Source organism: Girardinichthys multiradiatus, chromosome 6, assembly GCF_021462225.1.
Source record: "Girardinichthys multiradiatus isolate DD_20200921_A chromosome 6, DD_fGirMul_XY1, whole genome shotgun sequence".
Taxonomy (NCBI): domain Eukaryota; kingdom Metazoa; phylum Chordata; class Actinopteri; order Cyprinodontiformes; family Goodeidae; genus Girardinichthys; species Girardinichthys multiradiatus.
Window position 1 is genome coordinate 5,795,935 of NC_061799.1, and position 25,988 is coordinate 5,821,922.

The window sequence follows — 25,988 nt, forward strand, 5'->3', positions numbered from 1 at the left end:
CCAAAATGTTGGTGCAAAAGGTTCTGTCAGCAGCAACAAAAACCCACACTAGAGGCTTTCAGGAAATATTTAATGCAGTAATATGCCTCCCAGTTTTAGTAAGAAAAAGCTACAGAAAGCATGAGGGTTGGTTAGTGATTTGTTAGATGACATCTTTTGTGCAGGGATGAGTTACTGGATTTAAGCTTTGCCATAAATCAGCTCTCAGGTGCATTTCAGATGCTCTGACCTTGTGTGGAGACATCACCTCTGGGTTTTTGGTCTTTTTTGGCCTCAGTGTCCCAGAAGTGAAAAGCAGACAGAAAGTGCAACAGTAGCAGTGCAGAATCCAAGCTGCAATCATGACACACTCTTTGAAAACCATGACATAGTTTCAGAGATGAGGCAAGTGTAAGGTGCTGCCTCTCTTACCTATTTGAGATGGTTACTATGACAACACTTCCTGCTAGGCTGATGAAACGATTACTAAATGAGTGCTTCTTACCCATATACGCTTATGTGATCCACCTGGCCTGTTTCAGGCCAAACAGAATGATTCCTAGCCATGTTTGGCCTCTTATTTAAGAGCTTCTGCTAGCAAACCAATACATGAGTGAGCCTGTAGACTCGTGGAGTCACCAGCGCTGCCCTCATTGCATCTACTCCTGCATAGAGTGGAATCCAAGTGAAGCAAACACTGTGGAGCGTACCCACACAGACTGAACACATTGCTGTGAAGAAGCATTTTGACTCCTCCCATTTTTACTTTGTGGTCACATTGAAATATTTCAGATCATCAAATGAATTTCAATATCAGACAGAAAGCAGTTTTCAAATGATGACTGCAACTATCAGCTGGAAAAAAGCTATCCAAACTAATATGAAAGAGCCCCATGTGGAAAAAGTGAATGACCCCAACCCCTCGCCTACACCCCAGAGTTGTTGGGAATGGGACATATTACATCAATAATCAATAATCACCTTGTAGCCTTCTGCATCATAATCAAATATTAATGTGACTAAAGATTTGGATTCCGACTCGATATTATCCATAGTTTTGTTAAAAGGTGTTTAGTTTGTTGTATTGAGGCTTTTACCAACAAAGACCATCATCGAACTGCTTCAGACAGGAAGCCTCGTATTGTTTTTGCAGCCATGAAGAGCAAAATTAGACCCTCAACTACAATGCTGGTAATCTAAAAAGTCAAACAAAAAAAAAAGGAGTAAGAAAAAGGACACCTTTCTGAATATTAGCAAACATCCAACTACTTTCTATTGGTTGCTAAATAGTTATTGGAAATTTCATCACAATAACCATTAAAATGACTGCTAGCTTCATCAGAACACACCTGCCTCAGGTAAGGTCAGAGTTCATGATTCAATAATCATAAAGAGCATGGAAAAAAATGGCTTCCATGGGAGAGGCCCAAGGTGAGAACCCCACCGAACCAAAAAGAACACAAAGGCATGTCGCACATATGACTGGTATTATAATATTCACTGTGTGATTTTGAAAGAAGACAACTGGAGGAAGATCGTGGAGAAATCTTTGGCCGTGGCTCTAAATCCACGGTCTTATGTTGCACTGTGAGACAGGTTTAAGGACGGCTGTTGTTAGCGTCTTGCGACAAAAAAAAAAAAAACCTTCAATAAATATCCGACAGTGTCTGGCATTTAGAATGACTATCTCACAGTGTGACCGCTGCTACGGCCTACGTTACAAGTAGTGTGTGTTTGTGGCTGTATTTTTATTGATTTACTCTCTATTTAACCAGATATATCAATTGAGAATTAATAGCAGTATTCGTTATAGATGTTAATAGTCGCTAGCTGCTTATAGATGAGTAATAAATACATACCTCCAACTCTCTCTGTAAAACTGGCATCCCAAGTTCTCTCTTGTCCCCAGCCACGACCGCGTCCACGTTCTCCTCCTCCTTTTCTTTTGCTTCAGATTTGGTTCAATGCACATAAATCCCAAAACCACAAGGGTTGCACTCATCCTATTGTTTGTTGTGTTTGTCTCTGGCGGCCCAGATGATGCTGAGAATGTTGCTTATTGCCGTACGTCGTAGCCAATTCAGTAGTAAACGGTTATTGTAGAATGTGCACATATCAAACTCAACGTCGTACAGTGTGTCATGGAATAGTCTTATAAGATTGCTAAAATCGCACAGTGTAAAAAAGGCCACTGGACAAAAATAAATAAGTCATGATCACCAGCACCTTTGGGAAAATATTCTGTGGACTGATGAGACAAAGATCAAACTTTTTGGAAGGTGTGAATTGCTTTAGCAGAAAATCCTGAAGGAGAATGAGCAATGATCAGTTTGTGACCTTAAACTAAGGCACACTTGGGTTAGCATGCAGCATGACAATAATCTGAAGCACATCAACAAGCCCAGAGAAAGTTAAAAATGAAGGTTTTTGACAGGCCTAGTCCAAGTCCAATTAGGATGCCATGGTATGACGATAAACAAGCTATTAATGCTAAAAAAAAAAAAAGGAGGTGATTACTTTTTCACATGCAGTCAGGTTGGTTTGATTTTAGCTCCTTTCCCTTAATAAATAAAATCATCCTTTGAAAACTGCTTTTTGTATTTTTTGTATCTCTTATTATTTCGCTTGACTATCTGAAACATCTAGGTCTGAAAAATGGAAGAACCTTTTTAAGGGGTAAATACTTCTTCACAACACTGTATGTTAGGAAAACTTTTTTAATTACATCTTTACATGCTTCTGTACAGAACTAAATAAATAAATAGATGAGACAAATGTAGAGATCAGGTAACACTTCTGTCAGTCTGCCCCAGGCAGCTTTGGCTACAATATAGCTCACCACTGTCAGTGTGTGAATGTGTGTATGAATGGGTGGATGACTGAATGTAGTGTGAAGCGCTTTGGGGTCTCTGGGGGCTTGATAAATTGCTATACAAGTACAAGCCATTTACCATTTAAGTGAGTCACATCTGATTATGAGGAAGAAATGAAAATTCAGACTTTTAACAGTAATCTAATTTTCCTTTGGCATTCATGAAGTATTTCTGGATAGGATTTAATTGAATGGAGGGAAGCATCCTTACGACATTCTATAGAGCTGAGATTAAGAGTGTGTTGACGTGCTGCGTCTTGTGGTAGTTCAGCTTCAATAAGTCAGGAAGAGGGTTCTGCAGAGGACATTAAGGACATTGGACTGTCCTAGCTTTGGTTCAGAATCTGTTTCAGAGCTGCTGTCAGAGGGCCCAGGCTGTACTGAGCACAGAGAAAACCAGCACTGCTCCTTCACACCTATTGCTGTGTACTGCCACTCAGCTGGCTGAAAACCCTGACAAACATTTCCTTGCTCACAAAAAGAATAAATTTGGCTGTTTGGAAATATTTCTGACTGTAATAAACACAGAGAAAAATGGTGTGGAAATAAAAAGGATCCCTATCGATCTCTCTTAGGTAAAGCTGCTTTAAAACAAAGTTGGATGGCTATGTATGGCAGGTCTGTTAAGAAACCAATAAGCACTTAAAAACTACTACTCATTTGTTCATCAGTGACCAATACAGCAATGTTTTCAACTAATTTACATCTTCTTTTTATGTATACAGTGTTTATATCATTGTCAGTATCTTATCTGGTGTGTATTCATTTATATACGTTTTGTGCCTTTTCTATTTTTTTTAAAAAGGTGTATTTTTGAAAGCATTTTACAGTCTGAAAATAATATTTCAATAATTCTGTATTATATTTCTATAATTTTCTTCACTTTTCATTCATGTTTATTCATTTTTTTTCTATCATTTACTTATCCTTCCTCATATTGCCTTACTAGAGGTTCACCTTTAACCTGTCCTGCTACTGAAACTATTTAATTTCCCCCTAGGGGGATGATAAAGTTTATCATATCTCTAATTGTAATTAATAATTGTATGATTGTTATAGAAGTTTATGTACTGTTTAACTTGACTGTTTAGGGGGTGGATCCCTTCATGATTGAGCCGGTAACGTCTTATTAATTCACTGTTGTTCATTGTACAGAGAATATCTCTCTGTCTTTCCACTATCTTCTCTGCTCAAGAAACTCTTCCTCCTCACTACTCTTAACATTTGTTCACTTTAAGAGCTCTCTTAAGGCTTGGTTCACATGGGAGGATTTTCTAATGCTTGGCTGATTTTTTAAAACCTGAGAGACCCCACATGTGAAGATAAAAAAATCGTAGGTATAACAGTTTCGATCCTACAGTGTGTGGTGTCCAGCCTCACGGCAAGCACAACACACCACACACAAACAGATTTCACTCACAAAAATTCGGATTTCAGATGGGAAATTTCACAAACCGTCTTGAGATCAAACGTGAGTTCAGAATAATTCCCTTCCGTGTTTCCACCACCTCGCTTTCTGATTGGCTACATGTCACATTCAACAGGCTGCGTGCTTGTTTGTACTCAAGGAACACCCCATACCGTAGGTTATCAGACCAAGACAATCCAACATGAATTTCCCTGATTTAAGCTCGGAGCAGTCCTGATGTCTTTCTGAGCAGACTAGATAACTATTAACACTCCACACACAGCAGGAATATCTCATAAGATTATCTTTAGAGTCATCACGATGATTGGGGAATGTTGGAAGGGGAAGATTGGGGCAAAAATCTGCATTAAATTCCTGCTGTGTGAACCAGGCCTAAGGCCTAAGATGCTTTGTGAATAACTTAAGAAAATAATAAGAAAAATCTTATTATTTGAAAAATTCTAAGATTTTATTTTTGAATACCAGCCCTGGTCCACAGTTCCACGACAAGGATGAAAAACCCCACTGCTCTTCCAGGATCCGAGGGTTAACAATCATTCAGAGCCTGCTCACCAACACCCCAGCGTAACCTTTCCCAAGGAAGCTGAGAGGGTGATCCCTTGATAATTGGAGCACACTCTCCAGTCCTTTTTCTGAAAGGGACTACTGGGGATCACCACCCCAGTCTGCAACTGCACTTTGTCCCGGTCCTCCATGCAACACTGAAGAGGCGTGTCAACCATGACAGCCCCACAATGTCCACGGCCTTGAGAAACTCAAGACGAATCTCATCTACACCTGGCGCCCTGCCACCGGGAAGGTTCTTATCTACCTTGTTGATCTCTGCCAGAGTGATGGAATCGCTTTCCTTGAGCCTTCAGACTTTGCCTCCACCACCGAGGACATGGTGACCTCAAAGTGCTCCTTCCACCGCCAAACAATATCCTCAGTCCTGCTCCGCAGTTCCCCTCCCTAAAGGTCTCCTTCTTCAGCCTAACAACTCACTACCAGGTGGTGACCTGCTGACAGCTCTGCCTTCTCTTCAAACGAGTTTCAAAACGTAAAGCAGCAGAGGTCTGATAATACGATTACAAAATCGACCTGTGGCCCAAGGTGGCCTGGTACCAGATGCACTTATGAACTACCTTGTGCTCGAATATGGTGTTCGTTATGGACATTCTGATCCTCGCACAGAAGTCCAACAACAAAACACAGCTGGGGTTCAGATCAGGGAGGGTTTTATTCCCAGTCACACCCCTCCAGGTAACGCTGTCACTGCCCACACAGGCATGGGCATTTAAGCAGAAGAATTATAATATCTCTGCTAGGGAATAATAGCTGCTTTTCTCTGTTAAATAAAAGGATTTATATCATTTTTTTAGTTTTGTTTGACATTTTTATGTAAATACATAACTGTAATTTTACTTATGGCTACTAAGACTGTGACAGCTTCATATTGCACCAAGCCTACCTTACAAGCAGTGCATTAACTTAGTGAATGGCTGCCCTCAGGCAGTTGGCACTGCAGCATCAGAAGCAGAACCACCACACTGCTCCACACCTTCCTGTGTGAACCGCTTTAAACAGTTTTTATTTTATTTTACTTACTTTATTGTGGTTCTAAAGGAAAACATTTTATCTATAGTGTTTTATTTTTGGTATTTTTATTACTTATCATTTAATAATTTTTCAACACTAATATGTTAGTGATTCCATGGAAGTGCTGTCTCATTTTCATACATGCTAATACATTTACAGAAAATTATATTTAACAGCCAGGAGTATGTTCAACTTAAAACTAAAGAATGGCATGAAAGGTTTTCTTGCATTTATCAGTTGTCAAAATCAATGTTAGGTGACATGGAATCCCCCTTATCTGACATCTCTATCTACAGAGCTGAAACTCATTATGTCATGATTTTACTGCTTCATTGTTCTGACATGGAACTGATACAGCAATCAAATACAGTCATATTATTTCCTGCAGCCTGACAAAATGACCCAGACATACTTTACAGCAGACATCTTGATTTGAAATGGTAGAACTGGTTCATGAGGACTGCATTCCACACCCAAAGCAGAATTCCCTTCATCTGGAGAGTTGTTGTCATCTTTACAGCTGAGTAAATGGTCCACATTTAATTCAACCTGTGTCAGCTACTGAACTCTCATTGTTGAACTCCATATGTGAAAGAAGAGAAAAGCCAGAGGAACTTTAACAATGTTCCTGGCCTCCCACCCAATGCCAACTGGAGGGATGCACCAGCCCCCCCCCGCAACCCCACAAGAACAAGCAGGAATAGACGATGGATTTAATGGATTACTGTTTAATTTTGCCCTTATTCAGTTGAAGAATTTGTTGAATTCACAAGTTTTAACATTTTTCCATGATTTATTTTGTTTTGACAGTCTAGTAGGCAGTTGTGTTTCCTTGTTCTTTGGGGTTAAACCATCTAAAACATTTTAAGAAATTTTTGATCAGTTTTCTGATTCAGTTTTTTCCTATATCGATCATAGTTCTAAAAGCTGAAGTATTTGCTGATACCAAGTCTTAGCCTGATACCTGCTGGAGTTCACAGGCCAGACAAGCACAATTTATACTGGAAGTAAAATTTACTTTTATTTAACTTTTCATTTTTTTTATAAACCAGAAAAACAATTATGAGTGAAATTGTCATTGTTGTAACTTTAAGGGCTTGATTACATTAGTTGGGCTGAATTTACTTGATTACTTTATGAAACACTGACATGGAAAGGTTTAATGTGTCAGACAATCCTACACCACAGACATGTTGGCATCCCAGCGTTTTACAGCAGCCTGTGTTAAAACAGGGCTGAAAATATAGATAGCAGGTCATCAATGTAGATTAGGGCTTTAGTGTACTCAGTGCCTCCAATATGAACCAGTAAAAAATGCCATCATCAGGAGAACGATCCAATATTTGAGATCTAGTTTGGACCGCCCTCATATTTGTTGCTGCTTAATATACGGCATAAGCATGTCTCTTTAAAATACTTATAAACTCCATCTATTTTCCATACCTACTTAATATATGCAGGGTCATAGGGTGGACCGCTGCCAATGAAATAAGATTTTTGTTTTAAATAAATTCACCCAAAAAGGATTTAGTCATAATTGGACCTAAGGTGGAACATAGGTATGGGGCCCTGCCTTGTGTTTCAGCTCTTACAAGGCAGGGCCATGTAAGTCTGTCAAATATGGTCAAAACTGCAGTAAATAAAAATATTGGGGACTAATGATACAGTTATTTGTACAGAAACTTTTCTCTAAAGCCCTTTTGGTGTAACCAAACAAATACGGCGTATGTTTAAACAGGAACACATGAGAACGTTTATGCCTGGAGATAAGCACGCAATGCTGGGACCACCAAAACAAATTGAAACTGCAACCATACTGTTTATTGCCGACCGATTTGAACGCTTCAAAACATTGTTGATTTCAGGATTCCAGAAGCACAGGTGTAGAAAATCAAACATCTAGGCATCCAGACTGCTTCTACAAACATTAATGGGTCACTAAACTAAGCCTACGTTCATTCTTGAAATGTCCTCATTACTAATCATCCCATAAGTCAACTGTTCATAACAAAGTAGAAGTGATATTAAACAACAGCAAGTCAGCCAGAGACTGGTAGGCCTCGTAAAGTCATAGAGCAAGGTCACATGGTGTGAAGGAGACCCCTCAGAAGTTTGGTGGAGGGAGGATTGCTGTATGAGCTTGTTTAAGAGTTCGGCTTGGCCTGTTTAGTTTCAGTAAAAGGAACTAAACCCCAACAGTTTGGGGATCACTCCAGGTTCCAACATGACTGTGCACCAGTGCACAAAGCAAGAACCATAAGGCCATGAATGAGTGAGATCAGTGTAGGGGAACCTGACTGGCCTGCACAGACCTCAGCCAGATAAAACATGTTTGAGATGTATTAAGAGTGTGCCTGTCCGCCTCGTCCAACACCAGTGTCTGACCTCACCAATGCTCTCCTGGAAGAATGGTCAAATATTCCCACATGGACCCCTTTCCTAAAAGAGACAAAGCCAATATAGCTGCAAAGGTTGGGCCCAACTCCTTACCAGAGCCCCTTGATAGAGAATGAGATGTCATTAAAGTAAATGTATGTGAAGGCAGGCATCTCTGTTTTTTCAATAATGTAGTACATCATAAAGCCAGAGGGTGCTCTTCAGAGTAGGGATGCATTTCTGTGAACACGTGTTACCAGCAACAAACAGGATGCTTATGTTGATTAAAGAGAGCTTGAAAACCTCCCCACCACCCCTGATGTTTGTTAATAACGTGGAAGAACCCACTCCTCCAACAGGGAGGAAGCCAGATCATTTTGACCATTTAGTAACCTCAAGTGTTTTTTGGAGTACTTTTATACGGTTTTTACAGGGCCCCATGATATCTTGGGGCCCCGAGCCACTGCCTACCCTTTGAATAATAAATAATAAGTTCACGGTTGCATGTTTTAAACAACACAGCACAGAAAGCAGAGCCAGCATATGTCGAGTTAGTGACAGACTTCCTAATAAAGCAGCTGAAGGACCTTCAGAGGTGAAGCGATGTGAGATCCAGTGGATCTCCAAAGTTTACACACCCCAGGTAAAATACCAGGTAAAAACAGGGACCATGATAAATTAATAAAAACTTGTTGCACATATGAATGAATGAAATGAAAATTTAAAACAAGCAATTATTAAGGTAAAAAAAAATTATCTGCACTAACCTTATAGCCATAAGGCCGCACCCCCTTGAACTAATACTTTGTGGAAGCACACCAGCCGTCAACTCTAGTAAATCTGATAAAGCAGAGATAAGGTCCAGCAGTCCTAGAAGGATTTTACTGATTGGCTCCTTTAGCTGAAGTCATAGTGTATAAAAGAAGTTACAAAGGATCGGCATGTTTCAGGACCCAAAGATCACCATGCCCACACTGAAACATGGTGGTGGCAGTATCATGCTTACTTTTTTCCCCATAGTTTTTTGTAACAAATGGAAAGATGAAGATGAAAAGGGATTCACGGTGAGTCCAGGCATGCATCCAGGTCAGCAAATGTATGACTATATGAGAGAAAAGATAAAGTTTTAAAATGGCCTAGACAAAGTCCAGAACTTACTTCAACAATCTGTGGGGTCAGCTAAAACAGGTCGGTGGACAGATGTTCTCACACTTTGAGGCATTTCCAGAACCTTGGTAAGGCAGCGTGTACAAATCCTAAAGGTGCATTCCATTTCTACGTGGACATTAGAGTTCCGAGTAGGAATGCCAACTGGAACACCCCCCAAAATCGACATTGAGAGTCAGAAAGTCAGGGCAACAGGACCATACCTGACTTCCACATTCCAGATGGCTGCTACTCGTTTCAACAGGAGTAGGAGAAAAGTGTTTTTACTAATTTTAGCAGTTCTGTATGTTTTATGTAATATGTAGTCAGTCGTACACCTACTACTTTTCAGTGTTTATAAGACGTGATGTTTCAATATAGTTTGTGCGCACAAAATATCCCTTAGAACAGTGACTATTGTCATTGTTATTGTTAACTGGTGTTACAGTTGCTAGCAATACGAACAAAAACAAGCAGGAAACTGGAACGCTGTAACTCGGAGATGACGTAAACTCTGATTTCCCAGTTGACTTCCGAGGTTAATGGAACGCAACATAGTCAAGATGTGGGATGCTGATAGACTCCAAATAAGGAAGGCTGGATGTTCAAAAGGTGGTTCAACAAAGGCTCGGTTTAAGGGGGCACAGACAGGTTCTTTACAGAACTTATAGTACCTTTTAAACATACAGGTTTGTTTTTTACTTGAATTGTACAGAATAAATGTCACATTAAATGTGGAGAAAAGTTTTTAAATGATTTATCCTGGTCTCATTTTATGACATCACATAAACCTGGTATTTTAACAAGTGTGTGGCAATTTTTAAGAGCCACTCTAACTCTTTGAATTGTTAAATATTCATTTTCTTCATAATTAGATGAGTGTGAGACACAAACCTACATGAATCACTCATTCTGCGAAGGAAGTAATAGAATCACTGAAGCGTGTATAAGACAAGCACGTCCACATATCAAGTCCTACTTCACCAAACTGTCCACAGAGGGGATTCCACAGACAGCGCTATGAGGAAACAGATCCTGGCTGCTGAGTGGCTCAGAATGAAGAGTTGGCGCTGCCTTTTCCTCCAGAACGGCTGCCTGTCAGAAAAACCTGTCCACAGAGCTGCTGATTGAGTCCAGCAGAATTGTATCTAAGCCAGAGAAGTTGCATGTTGGCCTACATGTTCATCCCTGGGTCCATGAATCCAACTGAGTCAATCTCAAGCCACATCTGATCCATGCATTGAGCAGGATGTTGTTTGCCCCTCATTCTGTTCAAATCTATTTACATGCATCACACATCACATCAGCCCTTCCTGCAGTCTGAGCTCATTTACTCAGTTTTAATCGCTGCAGGAACTAAATGCAAAGTCTTGAAGGAGTTTGTCACCAAAGCAGCCTTCTGATCCAACAGCACAGTGCAAACTTTGACTTCTAATAGAAACAATAAACCAGCTGCTTTTCATGCATTGCATGCAGCATGCATGCAGAGTGAGCCTGGCACAGATTTTTCCTCCCCTCCTTTTATAAATCTGTGCCACTTCCTTATTAGCTGTGTGACATGCAGCCCACTCCTTCAAAATAAAGCCTGAGGACCTTCACCAAGGAAAGGACTGGAGCTTATCCTGGGCCTCTGGCGGCCCACTCGGGCTGATGGGCATCAAGAGGAGGCTTTGATGGTGCTGAATGGGATACTAATGAGTTGGTCTTATCAATGGTTGGTCTGTATTCTGTCTTCCTAATGGCCAGGGGGGTCATGAACAGAGCTGCTGATGGCCCACATGTAAACATCTCAGCTTCTTCCCTGTAGGTGGCCTCCACCTCATCCTCCATACATCCCACAAGCTGTGCTGATGGAAACCATCATCCATAATGGAACCGAATAACTGGTGGTGTTCAGATCTATATGAATAATCTATACGCTTTTCAAAATAAATCCCACTGTGGTGAAGGCAGTAGGTGGAACCAGCGGAGCAAAAGGCCCAGAGATCTGAGGAAACCTGTTGAAGAGCCCATTGGGGAAAGCAGTGAGTCCCATTTTAGTGTGGACAAGCAGCAGCTGGGTTCAAACTGTCCGGGCTGACACTTAACTGGTTGCCCAGACTGACGGAGTGAAAGCTGTCGGTAAATATGTCTCCACTCTCAGACCAACTGTTGCTTCTACTCAAAGCGGGCGCCGTTAATGTGAGCTGACACCGACACACGTCAGTCTTACCTGGCCGGAACAACGTGCAGTCAAGTTCCCGAGCTGTGTCCGCGAAGAAGCTGGGAGGAGACCTTTCTCCGTTCCGACGCTCACGGCGCAATGTCAACACTGGTCTGTGGACACACCGCGGATAAACCACCTGTTCTGTTCCGAGACGCTCCGCAGCTTCACTTTCCCCACACAGCCGCCGTGGACGTTTAAACCGCGACTACTTTCTCCTTCTGTGTCAGCGTGAGCAGTTTGACCACTCTTTCCTTTCGTTTTTCCTTCTCCACTTGGACGAAAAGTGCCGACTCTTTACGGGAGGACGGAGAGGCGGACCAACCCGAAACACTTTACATGCGACGCTGAAGTTGGCGTCTGATTTGGAGATTCTATAAAGGGCTATTTCACCTAGTCCAAAGAATCTGGAGAAAAGCTTATCAGCTCCAATAAAAGAGCTGAAAAACATATTTTCTTATTAGAAACAAACACGAAGGAATTAAGTTTATTTTCATATTGAAAATAATAAAACAAAAGAAATATGTGGGACAACAGAACTGGCCCTGCTTACAGTCCTAGTATGATGGTTGCAGAAGTAGATGCCTGTCTGTAAGATGCCCGAATGTAAAAACAATCGGACAGTTTTTAATTTTTATTTGCTGGTGATGATTTGTTAGGAACTTTACCAGTCCATCAGAGGGTACCACAGAACAAAACACCCAGTCACAGCAACTCACATGGAGGCCTACGAACAATTTAGAGACCATGTAACCTAACAGGCATGCCTTTGGACTGTGGGTGGAAGCCAGAGTCCCCAGAAAGAACCCCCCTATGCACTGGGATAACATGCAAAGTCCATGCACAAAGGCCCCTGGCAGGGATTTAAACCCAGTACTTGTTGTAAGGCAACAGTGCTAAGAGCTGTGTCATTAAGCATTTCCATGTTTAATGACATTGCATTAAGTGTTGTCTATAAACATACGAGCTGGACCTGTTTGTGTTTCGGATCATTGTCCTGGTTCTAATATTTATAGCAAGTCATTCAGGTACTGAAGAGGCCAAAAAGCCCCCAGCCATCGCTCTACCAACACAACTGATTGTTGATATGTTCTTTTTCTAAAATGCTGGGTTAGTTTTCTTCCAAATGTAACGGGAGGCACACCTTCCAAACAGTTACGCTTCTGTCTCATTAGTCGACAGACATGTTCCCAAAAGTCATGGGATCATCAAGGTGTTTGGTCAATGTGAGACAGGCCTTTGTGTACACATTTGTTTAGAGAACGAAGAAGTTAAATTAATTTAATTTTAAAAAGAGATCACTGTCATTCCTTGTCAACAAGATTTCAAATACTTAACAGAATGAGCTTGCTGGGTTCTGATTGGCTGATTTCTTTTTTAATCACAGACCAGCAGGACTCCAATCAAAATAGACAGGTCAGCTGTGACAAGCTGTATCAAGTCACACTATTGGGAGTTATGTCTGAGGTCTGGTTGTAATTCTTTTTTTTTTTTTTTTTTTGCTTTGCTTTTTCTGTCAAACTTCAATGTTCCAGATCAATCAGAAAATGTTAACCTGAGTAAATACAACAAGCAGTTTATAAACAATTTTTATTTATTGCGAGAAAAATGAACCCAACCCTTTATAAACCTTATTTAATAACTAATGGCTCCCTATACCTCTAAACTGGATGGGCCATCCTTAGAGGCAGCAACTGCCATCAGCGGTACAGTGTGTGATTACTGGTAGCGAAACTATTAGCTATGGGGAATTCTGGCCCATTCTCCTTTGCAGTATTGTTTATGTTCAGCTACACTGGTGGAAGTTTGAGCATGAATGGTCTCTTCAAAATCATTCCACGGATCTTAATTGCAAAGCAGACACAGAACATCCTCATACTGCCACTATGTTTGTCAACATTACAGGTCCTTCTCAAAATATTAGCATATTGTGATAAAGTTCATTATTTTCCATAATGTAATGATGAAAATTTAACATTCATATATTTTAGATTCATTGCACACTAACTGAAATATTTCAGGCCTTTTATTGTCTTAATACGGATGATTTTAGCATACAGCTCATGAAAACCCAAAATTCCTATCTCACAAAATTAGCATATTTCATCCGACCAATAAAAGAAAATGTTTTTAATACAAAAAACATCAACCTTCAAATAATCATGTACAGTTATGCACTCAATACTTGGTCGGGAATCCTTTTGCAGAAATGACTGCTTCAATGCGGCGTGGCATGGAGGCAATCAGCTTGTGGCACTGCTGAGGTCTTATGGAGGCCCAGGATGCTTCAATAGCGGCCTTTAGCTCATCCAGAGTGTTGGGTCTTGAGTCTCTCAACGTTCTCTTCACAATATCCCACAGATTCTCTATGGGGTTCAGGTCAGGAGAGTTGGCAGGCCAATTGAGCACAGTGATACCATGGTCAGTAAACCATTTACCAGTGGTTTTGGCACTGTGAGCAGGTGCCAGGTCGTGCTGAAAAATGAAATCTTCATCTCCATAAAGCTTTTCAGCAGATGGAAGCATGAAGTGCTCCAAAATCTCCTGATAGCTAGCTGCATTGACCCTGCCCTTGATAAAACACAGTGGACCAACACCAGCAGCTGACACGGCACCCCAGACCATCACTGACTGTGGGTACTTGACACTGGACTTCTGGCATTTTGGCATTTCCTTCTCCCCAGTCTTCCTCCAGACTCTGGCACCTTGATTTCCGAATAACATGCAGAATTTGCTTTCATCCGAAAAAAGTACTTTGGACCACTGAGCAACAGTCCAGTGCTGCTTCTCTGTAACCCAGGTCAGGCACTTCTGCCGCTGTTTCTGGTTCAAAAGTGGCTTGACCTGGGGAATGCGGCACCTGTAGCCCATTTCCTGCACACACCTGTGCACGGTGGCTCTGGATGTTTCTACTCCAGACTCAGTCCACTGCTTCCGCAGGTCCCCCAAGGTCTGGAATCGACCCTTCTCCACAATCTTCCTCAGGGTCCGGTCACCTCTTCTCGTTGTGCAGCATTTTCTGCCACACTTTTTCCTTCCCACAGACTTCCCACTGAGGTGTCTTGATACAGCACTCTGGGAACAGCCTATTCATTCAGAAATGTCTTTCTGTGTCTTACCCTCTTGCTTGAGGGTGTCAATAGTGGCCTTCTGGACAGCAGTCAGGTCGGCAGTCTTACCCATGATTGGGGTTTTGAGTGATGAACCAGGCTGGGAGTTTTAAAGGCCTCAGGAATCTTTTGCAGGTGTTTAGAGTTAACTCGTTAATTCAGATGATTAGGTTCATAGCTCGTTTAGAGACCCTTTTAATGATATGCTAATTTTGTGAGATAGGAATTTTGGGTTTTCATGAGCTGTATGCCAAAATCATCCGTATTAAGACAATAAAAGACCTGAAATATTTCAAGTTAGTGTGCAATGAATCTAAAATATATGAATGTTAAATTTTCATCATGACATTATGGAAAATAATGAACTTTATCACAATATGCTAATATTTTGAGAAGGACCTGTATGTTGTGCTGTTTGGGAAATGTGAGACAGGCTGTTGTGTTCTTCCTAATTAGCAATGGCTTTTGCCTTAGAAAAGGGGATTTAGCCTTGAATAAGTCAAACTTGAACAGAATTATTCTTCACTGATTACACATTCTTCCAAACGGTTTCTAATTTGGGAAACATCTTCCCCGATTGTGAAACAGAGAAATCTCTTAATTTGTTGCATTTTGGCTTTTAGACTACATCAGATGGGATTCAGCTAAAAAATAAAAACCGCTGTAGGCTAGATTATCCCAGAGCATTTACATATTCTTTAAACACAGTTTATGATTTGTTTAAACAAAATTAATCTACTGAATTGTTTAACACTGTAGTTTGTTTAAAATATAGTTTCAAGATGTCTGTGCATTTTTAATTCCATTTTTTGAAAACACCAAGAAGATGTTTCTTGGTCGATCTGCCAAAAACACCAAAGATGTTTTTCTGTTGTTGCATAAATAGAAAAATAACTTTTGCAAATTATAACCTGAGCTTTTAAAAATCTGCAATCGGTGTAAAATGCCTATTTAACTTGTGTAAGAAACAGAACCCACGTGCTGTGAAAAAAGGCACAGACACACAAAACACTGAAATGCCTTTTTTTGTGTTTTTGAAAACGCAACAAAGAATTTACTGATCAAACTGAGGAACCTTCAGTTAATTTAGAATAATCCATCCCAGCTCGGACCTATAGGTATTTTTAGGCTTTGAATTTGAGCTGATCAGATTTAGTCTAGCGGTTTTAAAACCACAAGTGCAGAAGCGAAAGCTCAAAGTCGGACACCAACTTCAAGAACAAGTGGAGGTTCACAGCATCAAGTTACCTACTGCAGAGTGAGATGTGTGGAACTTCCGCAACTTTACAAAAATGACCACTTTTACTGAAAGCCAGCTCAAATCACAGAGATCAGGAATTTCCACACCAAAGACGGTTATTAAAATCAGCCATTAGACATGTAGTTACAGCACAAACTGAGAATATTTCAGAAGTGTTTTTGTGTAAAATCTCAGATGGTTATGAGATTACAGTATATCGGTCAAATTTACCCTGTGTTTTTTATCAAATGTCATGCAATACTGGTCTCTGGTTTCGACCAGAAGAAATTTTGAGACGCAAAAACAAATAAATAAATAAATACCACTTGTCACTAGTTTTTATTTCTCTGGGAACAGAAGTTTTTTTTAGAAATACTTTTGTTTTTAAGAACCACTTCCTGTTTTAGCGCCTTTCTGTATACTGAGCCACAAGAGCGCGCCCTCTCTCTACTGTTTAATCAGACAAATTATTTTTTTTGTTTTTCTAGAATAACGGAATGACAGGTGAGTGACACCTAGATTAGTGGTGTAAAAAACAATCAGTTCAGAAAGTTTTTATTTAAATAAGCATACAAAAGAAAAAGACTACACTAAATACAGAGTGAAGAAGAGTGTCAGCTTCACAAACATTCAGAGCTTGGTGCGTACAGATTGTGAAGCTGAAAATAAGCTCTTGTATAAAAAACATGGATATCTACATTGTAACATAATGGATGTATAGGATTTTACCAGGTAGCAAACATCCTTTTCAGTACCCAGCTTCATGTAAAACGCATTGTGTAACATTTACACACACCACAGCGTACATATAGTGTGAAATGTGACAGTAAGTCCACTGAAATAAAAAGGACCGACGTGAAGGTTACAAGAAGGACTACAGAAACAGGGCGGCACCTAAACAGGTTTAGTGTTCTGTGATAGAAAGAGTGCAGCACTGAGCAGCTGTTTGTCAGGTGGATTGTTGAAGCATGTGGAGAGGGGATATGAAAGACGAAGGTAGTGCAGAGCAGATGGCCATCTCGGACAGTGTGTAAACTATTCCTGGGCCTCTTTCCCAGTCATTTTGTAGATCTCAGTAGGCCCGTCAACATGGGTGACTGTGGTGGTCAGCTGAATGTCCTCTCCACTTGTGGCTCCACCATCACCTAGACACACAAAACAGATCATTAGAAGCAAAATATCCCTTACAGTCCTAAGGGGGATGTAGTACATTTGCTGCTCTTAAACCTTTACACATTCTGGGATTTTAGTTCATACATGTGACATGGGAAAATGATATGCATTTCGTGATCTTTCACATATAAAAATCTGAACCATAGCATGCGTTTCGAAAGACTGCTGGTGTCATTTATTCACAGGTTAAATACAAAGCAAATTACTGATTCTAAGCTTAAATGTAGAATCTTGAAAATAGAAATCTGACCTTTCAACTTAAAATTCCAACAACAGTGGGATCTTCACATCTGTTTTTGCAACTGAGAAGATGTCATTATAATGGTAAATAGTAACCTGGTATTTGCCTATAAAATGTTTGAGAATCACTAGTTTAAATCAAAGCATGCTAATGTTAAAGTGACCCAGTCAAAGTCCAAACCCAAATTTAATAGGGAATCTGTGGCTTGAAAATTGAAGATTTTTATGGAACTGACACTTAGATGTTTTCTATCCAGTCTTACTGAGCTGGAGTCAGTGGGGACCCAAGTGGGGAAAAGATTCAGTCTCTTGATGTGCTCACATACCCCAAAACACTCAGCTCTCACTGCAGCAAAAGGTGCTTCTAAGAAGTATTCCCTTCTGGGGAGTTTGGTTGGCTGCTGCATACAAATGCACAACGCTTGTCAGATTTGTTTCGTTCCAAAACAAATTTGAAAAACATGCATCATGAAGGCTGCGAGTGTATTATGACAAAATGTGAAAAAGCTAAGGATATGTATAGTTTTGCAAAGCATTAGCTTGTTTTGGTAGCTGTCCCTGCCTGCAATGCTTCTGGCAATAACATGCTGCATATGAGCCTCCTTTAGTGGATTTCCATTTGCATAAACACTTCCAGCTCACTGAAACATGAGCAGAATTTGGAAAGAGCAGCCCCTCCCCTCAGAGGACGCCTGACAGACTTCAGGGAAAGCTTCCACAACTTCAGACCCTCTTCCTCCCTCCCCCCTTTCCCCTCGTCTCTGACAAGAGATGGATGGATGGGTTTCATTATTTCTTTGTACTTCTCCCCACCCCCTCTTCTCACTGTTTTCCTTTCTCCCTGGAAGCAAGCCTGGTGTCAATTTGAATCACTGTCTCAGGCCAAAGAGAGCCTTCTTTCCCCTGGGAATCTGGGTCCTCATCATCAGTCCCGCCCTCAACAATCTTTGGATAATTATGCAGCTTTAGTACAGAGGACAGACCCTTGCTCCATATAAGACTAAAATGAGAGTAACAGATGGCTTATAGACAAATTACAGTACATTACTTTCACACAGTGAAGTCAATTAATAACATGGTTATTTCAACTCGACATTCAACAAGAACATGAAGGATAAATCTAACAGAATTTGCCCAATAATCCAAATCCTTTTCAAAGTTAGTAGGAGCGTGTAGTTACCAGCAATGCACTGACCACTTGACTGTTCGTCTCCATAACGTTTGTGAGAAGGTGCATACAGGAACATGATGGCGAAGACGTACAGATTCCACATTCCATAGATGCCAGTGAAGAAGGCGCTGTTCAACTGCACTCTGTAATCCCCCCAGTGCCAGTGACCCTCAGTCACCTGGAATCAAAGAATTTCTCTAAGGATCGTGTTCTCTAGGACCCATCTACACATCACTGGCAAATCTGCAGACATATTTCCGAGCAATAAGGAATTCATTTGATGTAAAATTATCACAGTGATGGTCTTTATCAAGCTTCTTCGCATGAATCAGAGAGACAGAGTTTTAATCAAATGGACAGACTGTTTTTAAAACAGCACCAGCAAGGCTCACCTGGCTGACGATGAAGAAGATGATGGTCATGGCAGCACAGGTGAGAGTGACCAGCATGAGGAATTTGAACCTGAAAATCAGACCCTAAAAATGGGGGGAAAGTGGGAGGACTTAGAATCACAGCTCATTGACACAACGTGCATTCCAGAACCATGCTTCGGATGATCTGTCCATGTAAATATTGGGCCACTCGGAAAGCATTTCATGGTTTTCTAGACAGGGGGAATAAGTTAATAATAATGCCCTTTCTATTGGTCTGTCAAGATATATACACTGTTAAAAAAAATGAAGGGAACACTTTAACAACACAATATAACTCCAAGTAAATCAAACTTGTGTGAAATCAAACTGTCCACTTAGGAAGCAACAATCAATTTCACTGTTGTTGTACAAATGGAAAAGACAACAGGGGGAAATCTTTGGAGATTAGCAAGACACACTCAATAAAGGAGTGGTTCTGCAGGTGGGGACCACAGACCACTTCTCAGTACCTATGCTTTCTGGCTGATGTTTTGGTCACTTTTGAACGTTGGTGGTGCTTTCACACTCGTGGTAGCATGAGACGGACTCTACAACCCACACAAGTGGCTCAGGTAGTGCAGCTCATCCAGGATGGCACATCAATGCGAGCTGTGGCAAGAAGGTTTGCTGTGTCTGTCAGCGTAGTGTCCAGAGCCTGGAGGCGCTACCAGGAGACAGGCCAGTACACCAGGAGACGTGGAGGAGGCTGTAGGAGGGCAACAACCCAGCAGCAGGACCACTACCTCCACCTTTGTGCAAGGAGGAACTGGAGGAGCACTGCCAGAGCCCTGCAAAATGACCTCCAGCAGGCCACAAATGTGCATGTGTCTGCACAAACGGTTAGAAACCGACTCCATGAGGATGGTATGAGGGCCCGACGTCTACAAATTGGGGCAACATCCTTCAGCATGACCGGTTTGGCAGTGGGTCAGTAATGGTGTGGGGTGTCATTTCTTTGGAGGGCTGCACAGCCCTCAATGTGCTCGCCAGAGGTAGCCTGACTGCCATTAGGTACCGAGATGAGATCCTCAGACCCCTTGTGAGACCATATGCTGGTGTGGTTGGCTCTGGGTTCCTCCTAATGCTGGACAATGCTAGACCTCATGTGGCTGGAGTGTGTCAGCAGTTCCTGCAAGATGAAGACATTGAAGCTATGGACTGACCCGCCTGTTACCCAGACCTGAATCCGATTTTATTAAACTCAAAAAACTGGATCCGAGTACATGGCTGACGTGTATAGACCGATAACAGTGGTTTAGTGCATTTAATCAAGGAAAAAGGTTTATTTTTTGATTTTTCATTTTTAGCCTAAAGATCCCCAATTGGCGATGGTCAACAAAATATTGGTCAATCCAATCACTGCATGGTTGATTGGTGCATCTCTATATACATCAGAGCTGACAGATTTCACAAGGAGGAATGTCTTTGGTTAGGTTTTAGGGGAGCTACTAATTTAGTTTCACACTTACTACACTCAGGTCACACATTTTAGCACTTCTGTGAATTTAAATAGTTGTGAATTATGAATTAAAAAAAGAGCAAATTGTTTACCAAATTGTGTTTTTAACGACTCCTGGCTGTAATGTGCTTCTGCTACCACAAGGTGTCAGTAAGGAAAGGAGAAAAACCTGAAGTACATTAAACGAATAGTAAAACCTTAAACATTTTATAAAGGCGTCACATTGACTATATAAGAGGACTTTTTTTTTTAAACTCACTGGCTAACAATAAATTAAAACAAACTCTTCCTCTTTTAGTTCAGTAAGGATTACAAAAAATGATTTCTCTTTGCTACATTTCATAATAATGGTGGAATTTCTACATTTTTTACTACATTCTTCAAATTCAGAAGTATACACATATTTACTTAGTATTGTGTAGCATCTTTTAAACTATATGACTTGTGTTAAACCTTTTGGGTATCCTTCCAAAGCTTCTGACAACAGTTTGCTGGAATTTTGACCCATTCCTCCTGAGAGAACCAGTGTAACAGAGTCCGGTTGTAGGCCACCTTTCTGTACACATCTATTAGCTCCGCCCACAAATTTACTATGAAGGCCAGAAGACTTTAATTTGAGTTTCAGACAACAGAACATCAAGCTCTTTGTCCCAGAGTGCTTTCGACAACTGTAATCAGCCTTTTTATGTTGTTTTTGGAATAGTTGCTTCTTCCTTGCTGAGAGGCCTTCCAGCCCATGTCGCTACGGGACACGGTGGATAATGATGTTTACCAGCTACATCCTCCACCATTATAAAGAGGTCTCCTGTTATGGGACACATAATCCATCCCTTCATCTTAGTGTATGTCTGTATTTATCTATTAAACAACTTGGAACTAAGCTGTACCTCATAATGCAGGCGTCTAGCCTTCGACATGGCAGGCAGGGAACTCCTTTTACCACTGATGTTACGGAAGACTTGAAATACCATGAAACAAAGGAAGAGGAAGTAGAGACAGGCACAGATTCCTGCCACAGTTATGAATGACATCTGAGAAAGCATTGGTCAAGGACGTAATGAGCCAATATGACAAAAGATCATGAATATACAGCCCTCACACATTTTTGAAAAATGCTTATTGTCACAGTAATGTTTAAATTGGCCTTTCTATGATGAGAAAGTATTTATACATTACCAATTATTTTTGAGCAGTAAACAACTGACACCAAGATGCCTTCAAGACATGAGGATTCACAAAATCAGTAGGCAAAAAACTGCTAGGTTAACATAAATGCATAGAGTCCCTATGCAATGCTTCAACATGCAGTACCACTGAATTTTTTCTCATGATAATAATATAGACTGATCCAGATTCTAGTGCAGGTCCATGACAGTCTTCTGGTAATTAAAACTGTTACATACAAGGAACAAGAGCATCATATCTGTTAGTTTCTGAGCTGAAATACAAATTATGACCACTTATACATTGATTTCCATCTTCTCTGCTTGAACAACTAAAGTATTGTCATGGTTCTGTTAAACTTGGTTTAAAAAGGATACGGCTAGCTCGGTTCCCACATCTGAGGCCCAGATGGTGAAGAAAGGGTTTGTTAGCTGCACACCTCTAAGTGACACAAAAAGACAAACAGAGTGACGATTTATGTCTATCGGTAAAAAACATCTTTTCTTTCTCTCTTTAAGAATCTATAATTGTAAAGACCGTAGACAAAATGGCAATAATTCACAATGATCCCCAATAATAAGTGTTGAAGTAAAGCCTGAGAACAAAAAGAAGCCTTTGTTCCCCACCTCTCACACATGTCGAAGATAAATAGGCAGAAGGAACCAAACACAATCGGTCCAACTTGCTTCCAGTAGACAGAAAAGCGGTTTCTTTCCATGTGGTCCTGAGAGGGAAGTAAGAAAAACAGTTTTTACTCCAAAGTCTTGTGCTCAAACTCTTTTGCATTGCAGACAGTACTGTGATAAAAGTCCTTCAACAAAATACTTCTGCTTTTTGTGATTACAAGGTCATCAGATCTACACACGACCATGTTGAGCTCATTTAGAATTTATTTAGCTGCACTGTCTGCAAATACATGTAAACAAACCCTGCAAAAACTTTTCAGAACAAACAAAAAAGTTAAACTGATTGATTTCGTCTAAATAGTTTTGTAAAAGAAAGGTTTAAAGGATTTTCAAATGTATTCAAAAAGGATCCTAAACCAATAAGTAAGTGGTTTCCTATAATTCGGAGCAAGAACAAACAAAGTGGAACGTAAACCAACATGAAGACCAACAAAAACATTGAAGCATCAGGAAGGGGCCTAAAAGCAAAATTAGGAAATCCACAGCACAAGAAACTGTACAATGAAAGTACAGAAACTACTAATATTCTGTAGTTGGATGTACTGAGACTATTACTGGAAGTCAGAGGCTTTAAGAGGACCTTCAATTTGCAGAAGCACCCATTGATGGAGAAATCTGGCAGCTGTCTTAAATGATTTGTGAACAATCCTCTGTGTAGAATGTCTTGGGCTAGAAGGCCTTTTGTGACTTCAGTTTGTTCAGAAAAGGCCCTATAATTCTCTCTGATGGGAGCAGAAATTGCTTTTCTGTTGTTATTGCCAATGTTTTTCCTCTGGCGTTGCTTCGACACACTTTTTACAATGACTGTAGCGTAACAGTATTATGTGATTTGGAGACTTTTGCACATCGTTCTATATTGAAATGTTTTGCCATGGAGTTAATAACCTTTTTAACTCGTAGATCTTAGCAGATAAGACTGTGTTACAACTTGGTTTGACAAATAAAAGTACCATGAGATGTTCCCCACAGAAGATGATCCAGAAGGACAGCAGCATGGAGTAGAAAATACCCTGTCTGATATCTCCAAAAAGAAGCATCCAGGTCCAGTTAAAACCAACAGAGAACCACTCCACAGGGATGTTGATGAATGTCATGGAGATGCCCAGAGCGAAGATGACCCTAAGAATAAAACATAAATGTAACATTTAAAGACCTTTTTGAACACAGGGTGCTTTTGTCATATGATAAACTGAGGCAGAAATGTAATTTGGTGGGACAAGATCATTTCTGCAAACGAGGAGTTGTGTTTTCTCAAAGCGGAGAATGAAAAGCCTCACACTTCTACATAATAGCCAACTTCTCTTTCAGCGACTCTAACCAATTAAAGATGATCTGGCAGAGGGACTTGGAAGAGAGATTGAGAATGATAGATGGAGAACAATTGTGGCTGATTGTGGTAAATATGTGAGAGACGAGGGGTAAACTTACACAACATATTGCATAGGTACTACACCCCATCTAGATTGTATAGGATGAAGCTCCTGGACAATGGTTTGTGTTGGAAATGCAAAGAGGTTGGTACTTTCCTCCACTGTATGTGGGAATGTGTTTTAATCAAAACCTTTTTGGACTAATATTCTAGATATTTTAAGCAACTGATTTGAAGCAGAAATCCCCTCAAATCCAGTGCTCTGCTTACTTGGGGATAAATCTCAGTTACCCAATATAACCAAAAGTAATTTTTCTGTAATTTCAGTGGGTACAACAACAGCTTGCCGAGTAATTTTAGGACATCGGAAGGCATCAGTAAGCCCACAGGTGAAAGAATGGGTTGGGACCATGACTGAAACTGCATCCTATGAATGTATGCTCAGTAGATTAATGACTCCTTGGGACAGGTTTTGGGACCATATAAAAAGATAATGACCCCTACTAGGTTAACAGCTTACCTATACTGTGTATGTACTTGTTAGTAGATATCATTAGGAATTAATTTTCTTTTGTACTTATTGCCTATTTTTGAGACAAAAACGTGCCAAGTCTGTCGCTGGAGTTAATTGTCAATTATACACTATCTGTTCCTGTATGGAGAAATGTACCAAGTTTGTCAGGTACCACGCCTTTGAAAAGTAAAAAAAAAAAAAAAACATAAAAGTACGGTAATTTAAAACAAAAAAAAATAATGAAACATTTGTTTAGAAACTGAAGAAACTAAACTGATTTCTTTGTATAGATGGATCCTTGTTCCTCCTGGCAACAAGACGTCTGCTACTTAACAAAATGAGGTTACTGGCATTTAATTCCCATCTTCAAGATGGTCCATGTTTCAGTTGGAGTCCAAGCTGGACAGCAGGCCCGTTAAGCACCGAAGCAGTGTGAGGTTCCCCTCCGCTTCAAACATTATGGAGGAACACGCCTATTTAAGTCTCAATGTAAGACTGCGCCATGTAGACGCACACATGAGGAGCGGGGGGACATGGAGAAACGTCAAAAGTTCCCCTGATAGTTTTACTGGACGAGCGGGGCCGACCGCTTCCTCTGACAGTAAAGTTACTATTTTGAAATAATTTTTCTAAAGAAAACAAATAACAAAAAAAAAAACTATGGAGGAAGAGAAATCAGCCATGGTGGTTTGTACCACAGTATGGAAACCTGTATAGGCCAAAGCTCTGATTTACGACGTTTCAGGCACGCACCTCAAATAAACCATGTCTCTGAATGTAGCTTGTAAATGAAGCATGAAGGTAATGAGAGGTTACTCGCTTCTTATACTGAACATTTTAACCCAAGACACCAGGAGAAGCTCAAGCAGTACTAGTAAAAAATACACATGAGAATGACATTTGCAGATGCCGCTCTTGGAATATAAAATATTTTTGGCTCCATCTACCATCATCAAGGGCTTGGTCTGATTTTTATAGAGATAAAGATGGTCTTCGATGATATGTGTGTGATGGTGAATGGCGTGATATAGACGACAGGCTGGATGGCCAACTGCTGAGGATCGGTTGATCTATAGGTGCATCTCAGTAAATTAGAATCTCACTGAGAAAGTTATTCATTTAATTTATTATTCGATTCAAAAAGTAAAACTAATATAGGCCATGATATAAATTCATTAAACCGTGGCAAATGTCAAATGTTCATTTCACATATTAATTTGGCTTATGTCTAATAAGATCCAAAATGTAGTTTCTCTGAAAATTTAAATACTACACAAGACCAAACAAATGATTTGGAATACAAAAAGGTCATGTTGTGGCCCAAACAATCATGGGGAAGACTGCTGAAAGCTGTCATTGGAAGCTGGCTGTTCACAGACAAGCATTTTAATGGAAAGTTGAGTGGGAGGAAAAACTGGATGCAGCAGAGATAACTGCAGTGTTGAGAGGATTCTCATACAAAGGTCATTTAAATGTGTGGGTGGGGGATGAACAAGACAGACTACAGCTGGAGTTGTAGAGAGAGATGTATCCAGGAATTGAGCTACAATGGTTATATTCCTTTGGTTAAGCCATATTCCTTGTGTTAAGCCACTCCTGGATCAAGACATCATGAACTGCACTGTTGCTGGGGGTCCCAAGTCTCCTGTTAGTAATTTTTCCATTTTATTGTAAATCAAGGTCCCACAGTGTGGAGGAAGAGTGAAGGCACAGAATTTAAGCTGCTCGAGGTCCAGTGAAAAGTCTCCACACTCAGTGATGCTTTGGGATGCCACTTAATCTGCCTGTGTTGCTTTACTGTGTTTCAGTCCAACATGCAGCTCAGCCTTTACACCAGGAAGTCTTGAAGCACTTCTTTATGCTTTA

The 25,988-nt window shown here is 40.5% G+C and overlaps 2 protein-coding genes across 3 annotated transcripts in view; both read right to left on the reverse strand.

Annotated features, from left to right (window-relative positions):
• gng12a (guanine nucleotide binding protein (G protein), gamma 12a) overlaps nucleotides 1–11,936 on the reverse strand; it is a 51,344-nt gene extending 39,408 nt beyond the window's left edge. The window contains exon 1 of the mRNA XM_047369296.1: nucleotides 11,593–11,936. The gene's annotated coding sequence lies outside the window, so the exon portion shown is untranslated. The remainder of the gene's footprint in view (nucleotides 1–11,592) is intronic.
• A 4,535-nt stretch (nucleotides 11,937–16,471) lies between these two features.
• Nucleotides 16,472–25,988, reverse strand: part of wls (Wnt ligand secretion mediator) — a 42,990-nt gene continuing 33,473 nt past the window's right edge. Inside the window, exons 6-12 of one of the 2 annotated variants that reach the window (XM_047369466.1) lie at nucleotides 23,190–23,358; nucleotides 22,180–22,277; nucleotides 21,931–21,994; nucleotides 21,277–21,420; nucleotides 18,910–18,993; nucleotides 18,542–18,695; nucleotides 16,472–17,078 (exon numbers count right to left, since the gene is read on the reverse strand). In XM_047369466.1, coding sequence (XP_047225422.1) covers nucleotides 16,969–17,078; nucleotides 18,542–18,695; nucleotides 18,910–18,993; nucleotides 21,277–21,420; nucleotides 21,931–21,994; nucleotides 22,180–22,277; nucleotides 23,190–23,358 — 823 coding nt within the window. In that variant the 3' untranslated portion in view covers nucleotides 16,472–16,968. Of the gene's footprint in view, nucleotides 17,079–18,526; nucleotides 18,696–18,909; nucleotides 18,994–21,276; nucleotides 21,421–21,930; nucleotides 21,995–22,179; nucleotides 22,278–23,189; nucleotides 23,359–25,988 lie in introns of both variants that reach the window. The other variant, XM_047369465.1, reaches the window with a different exon arrangement.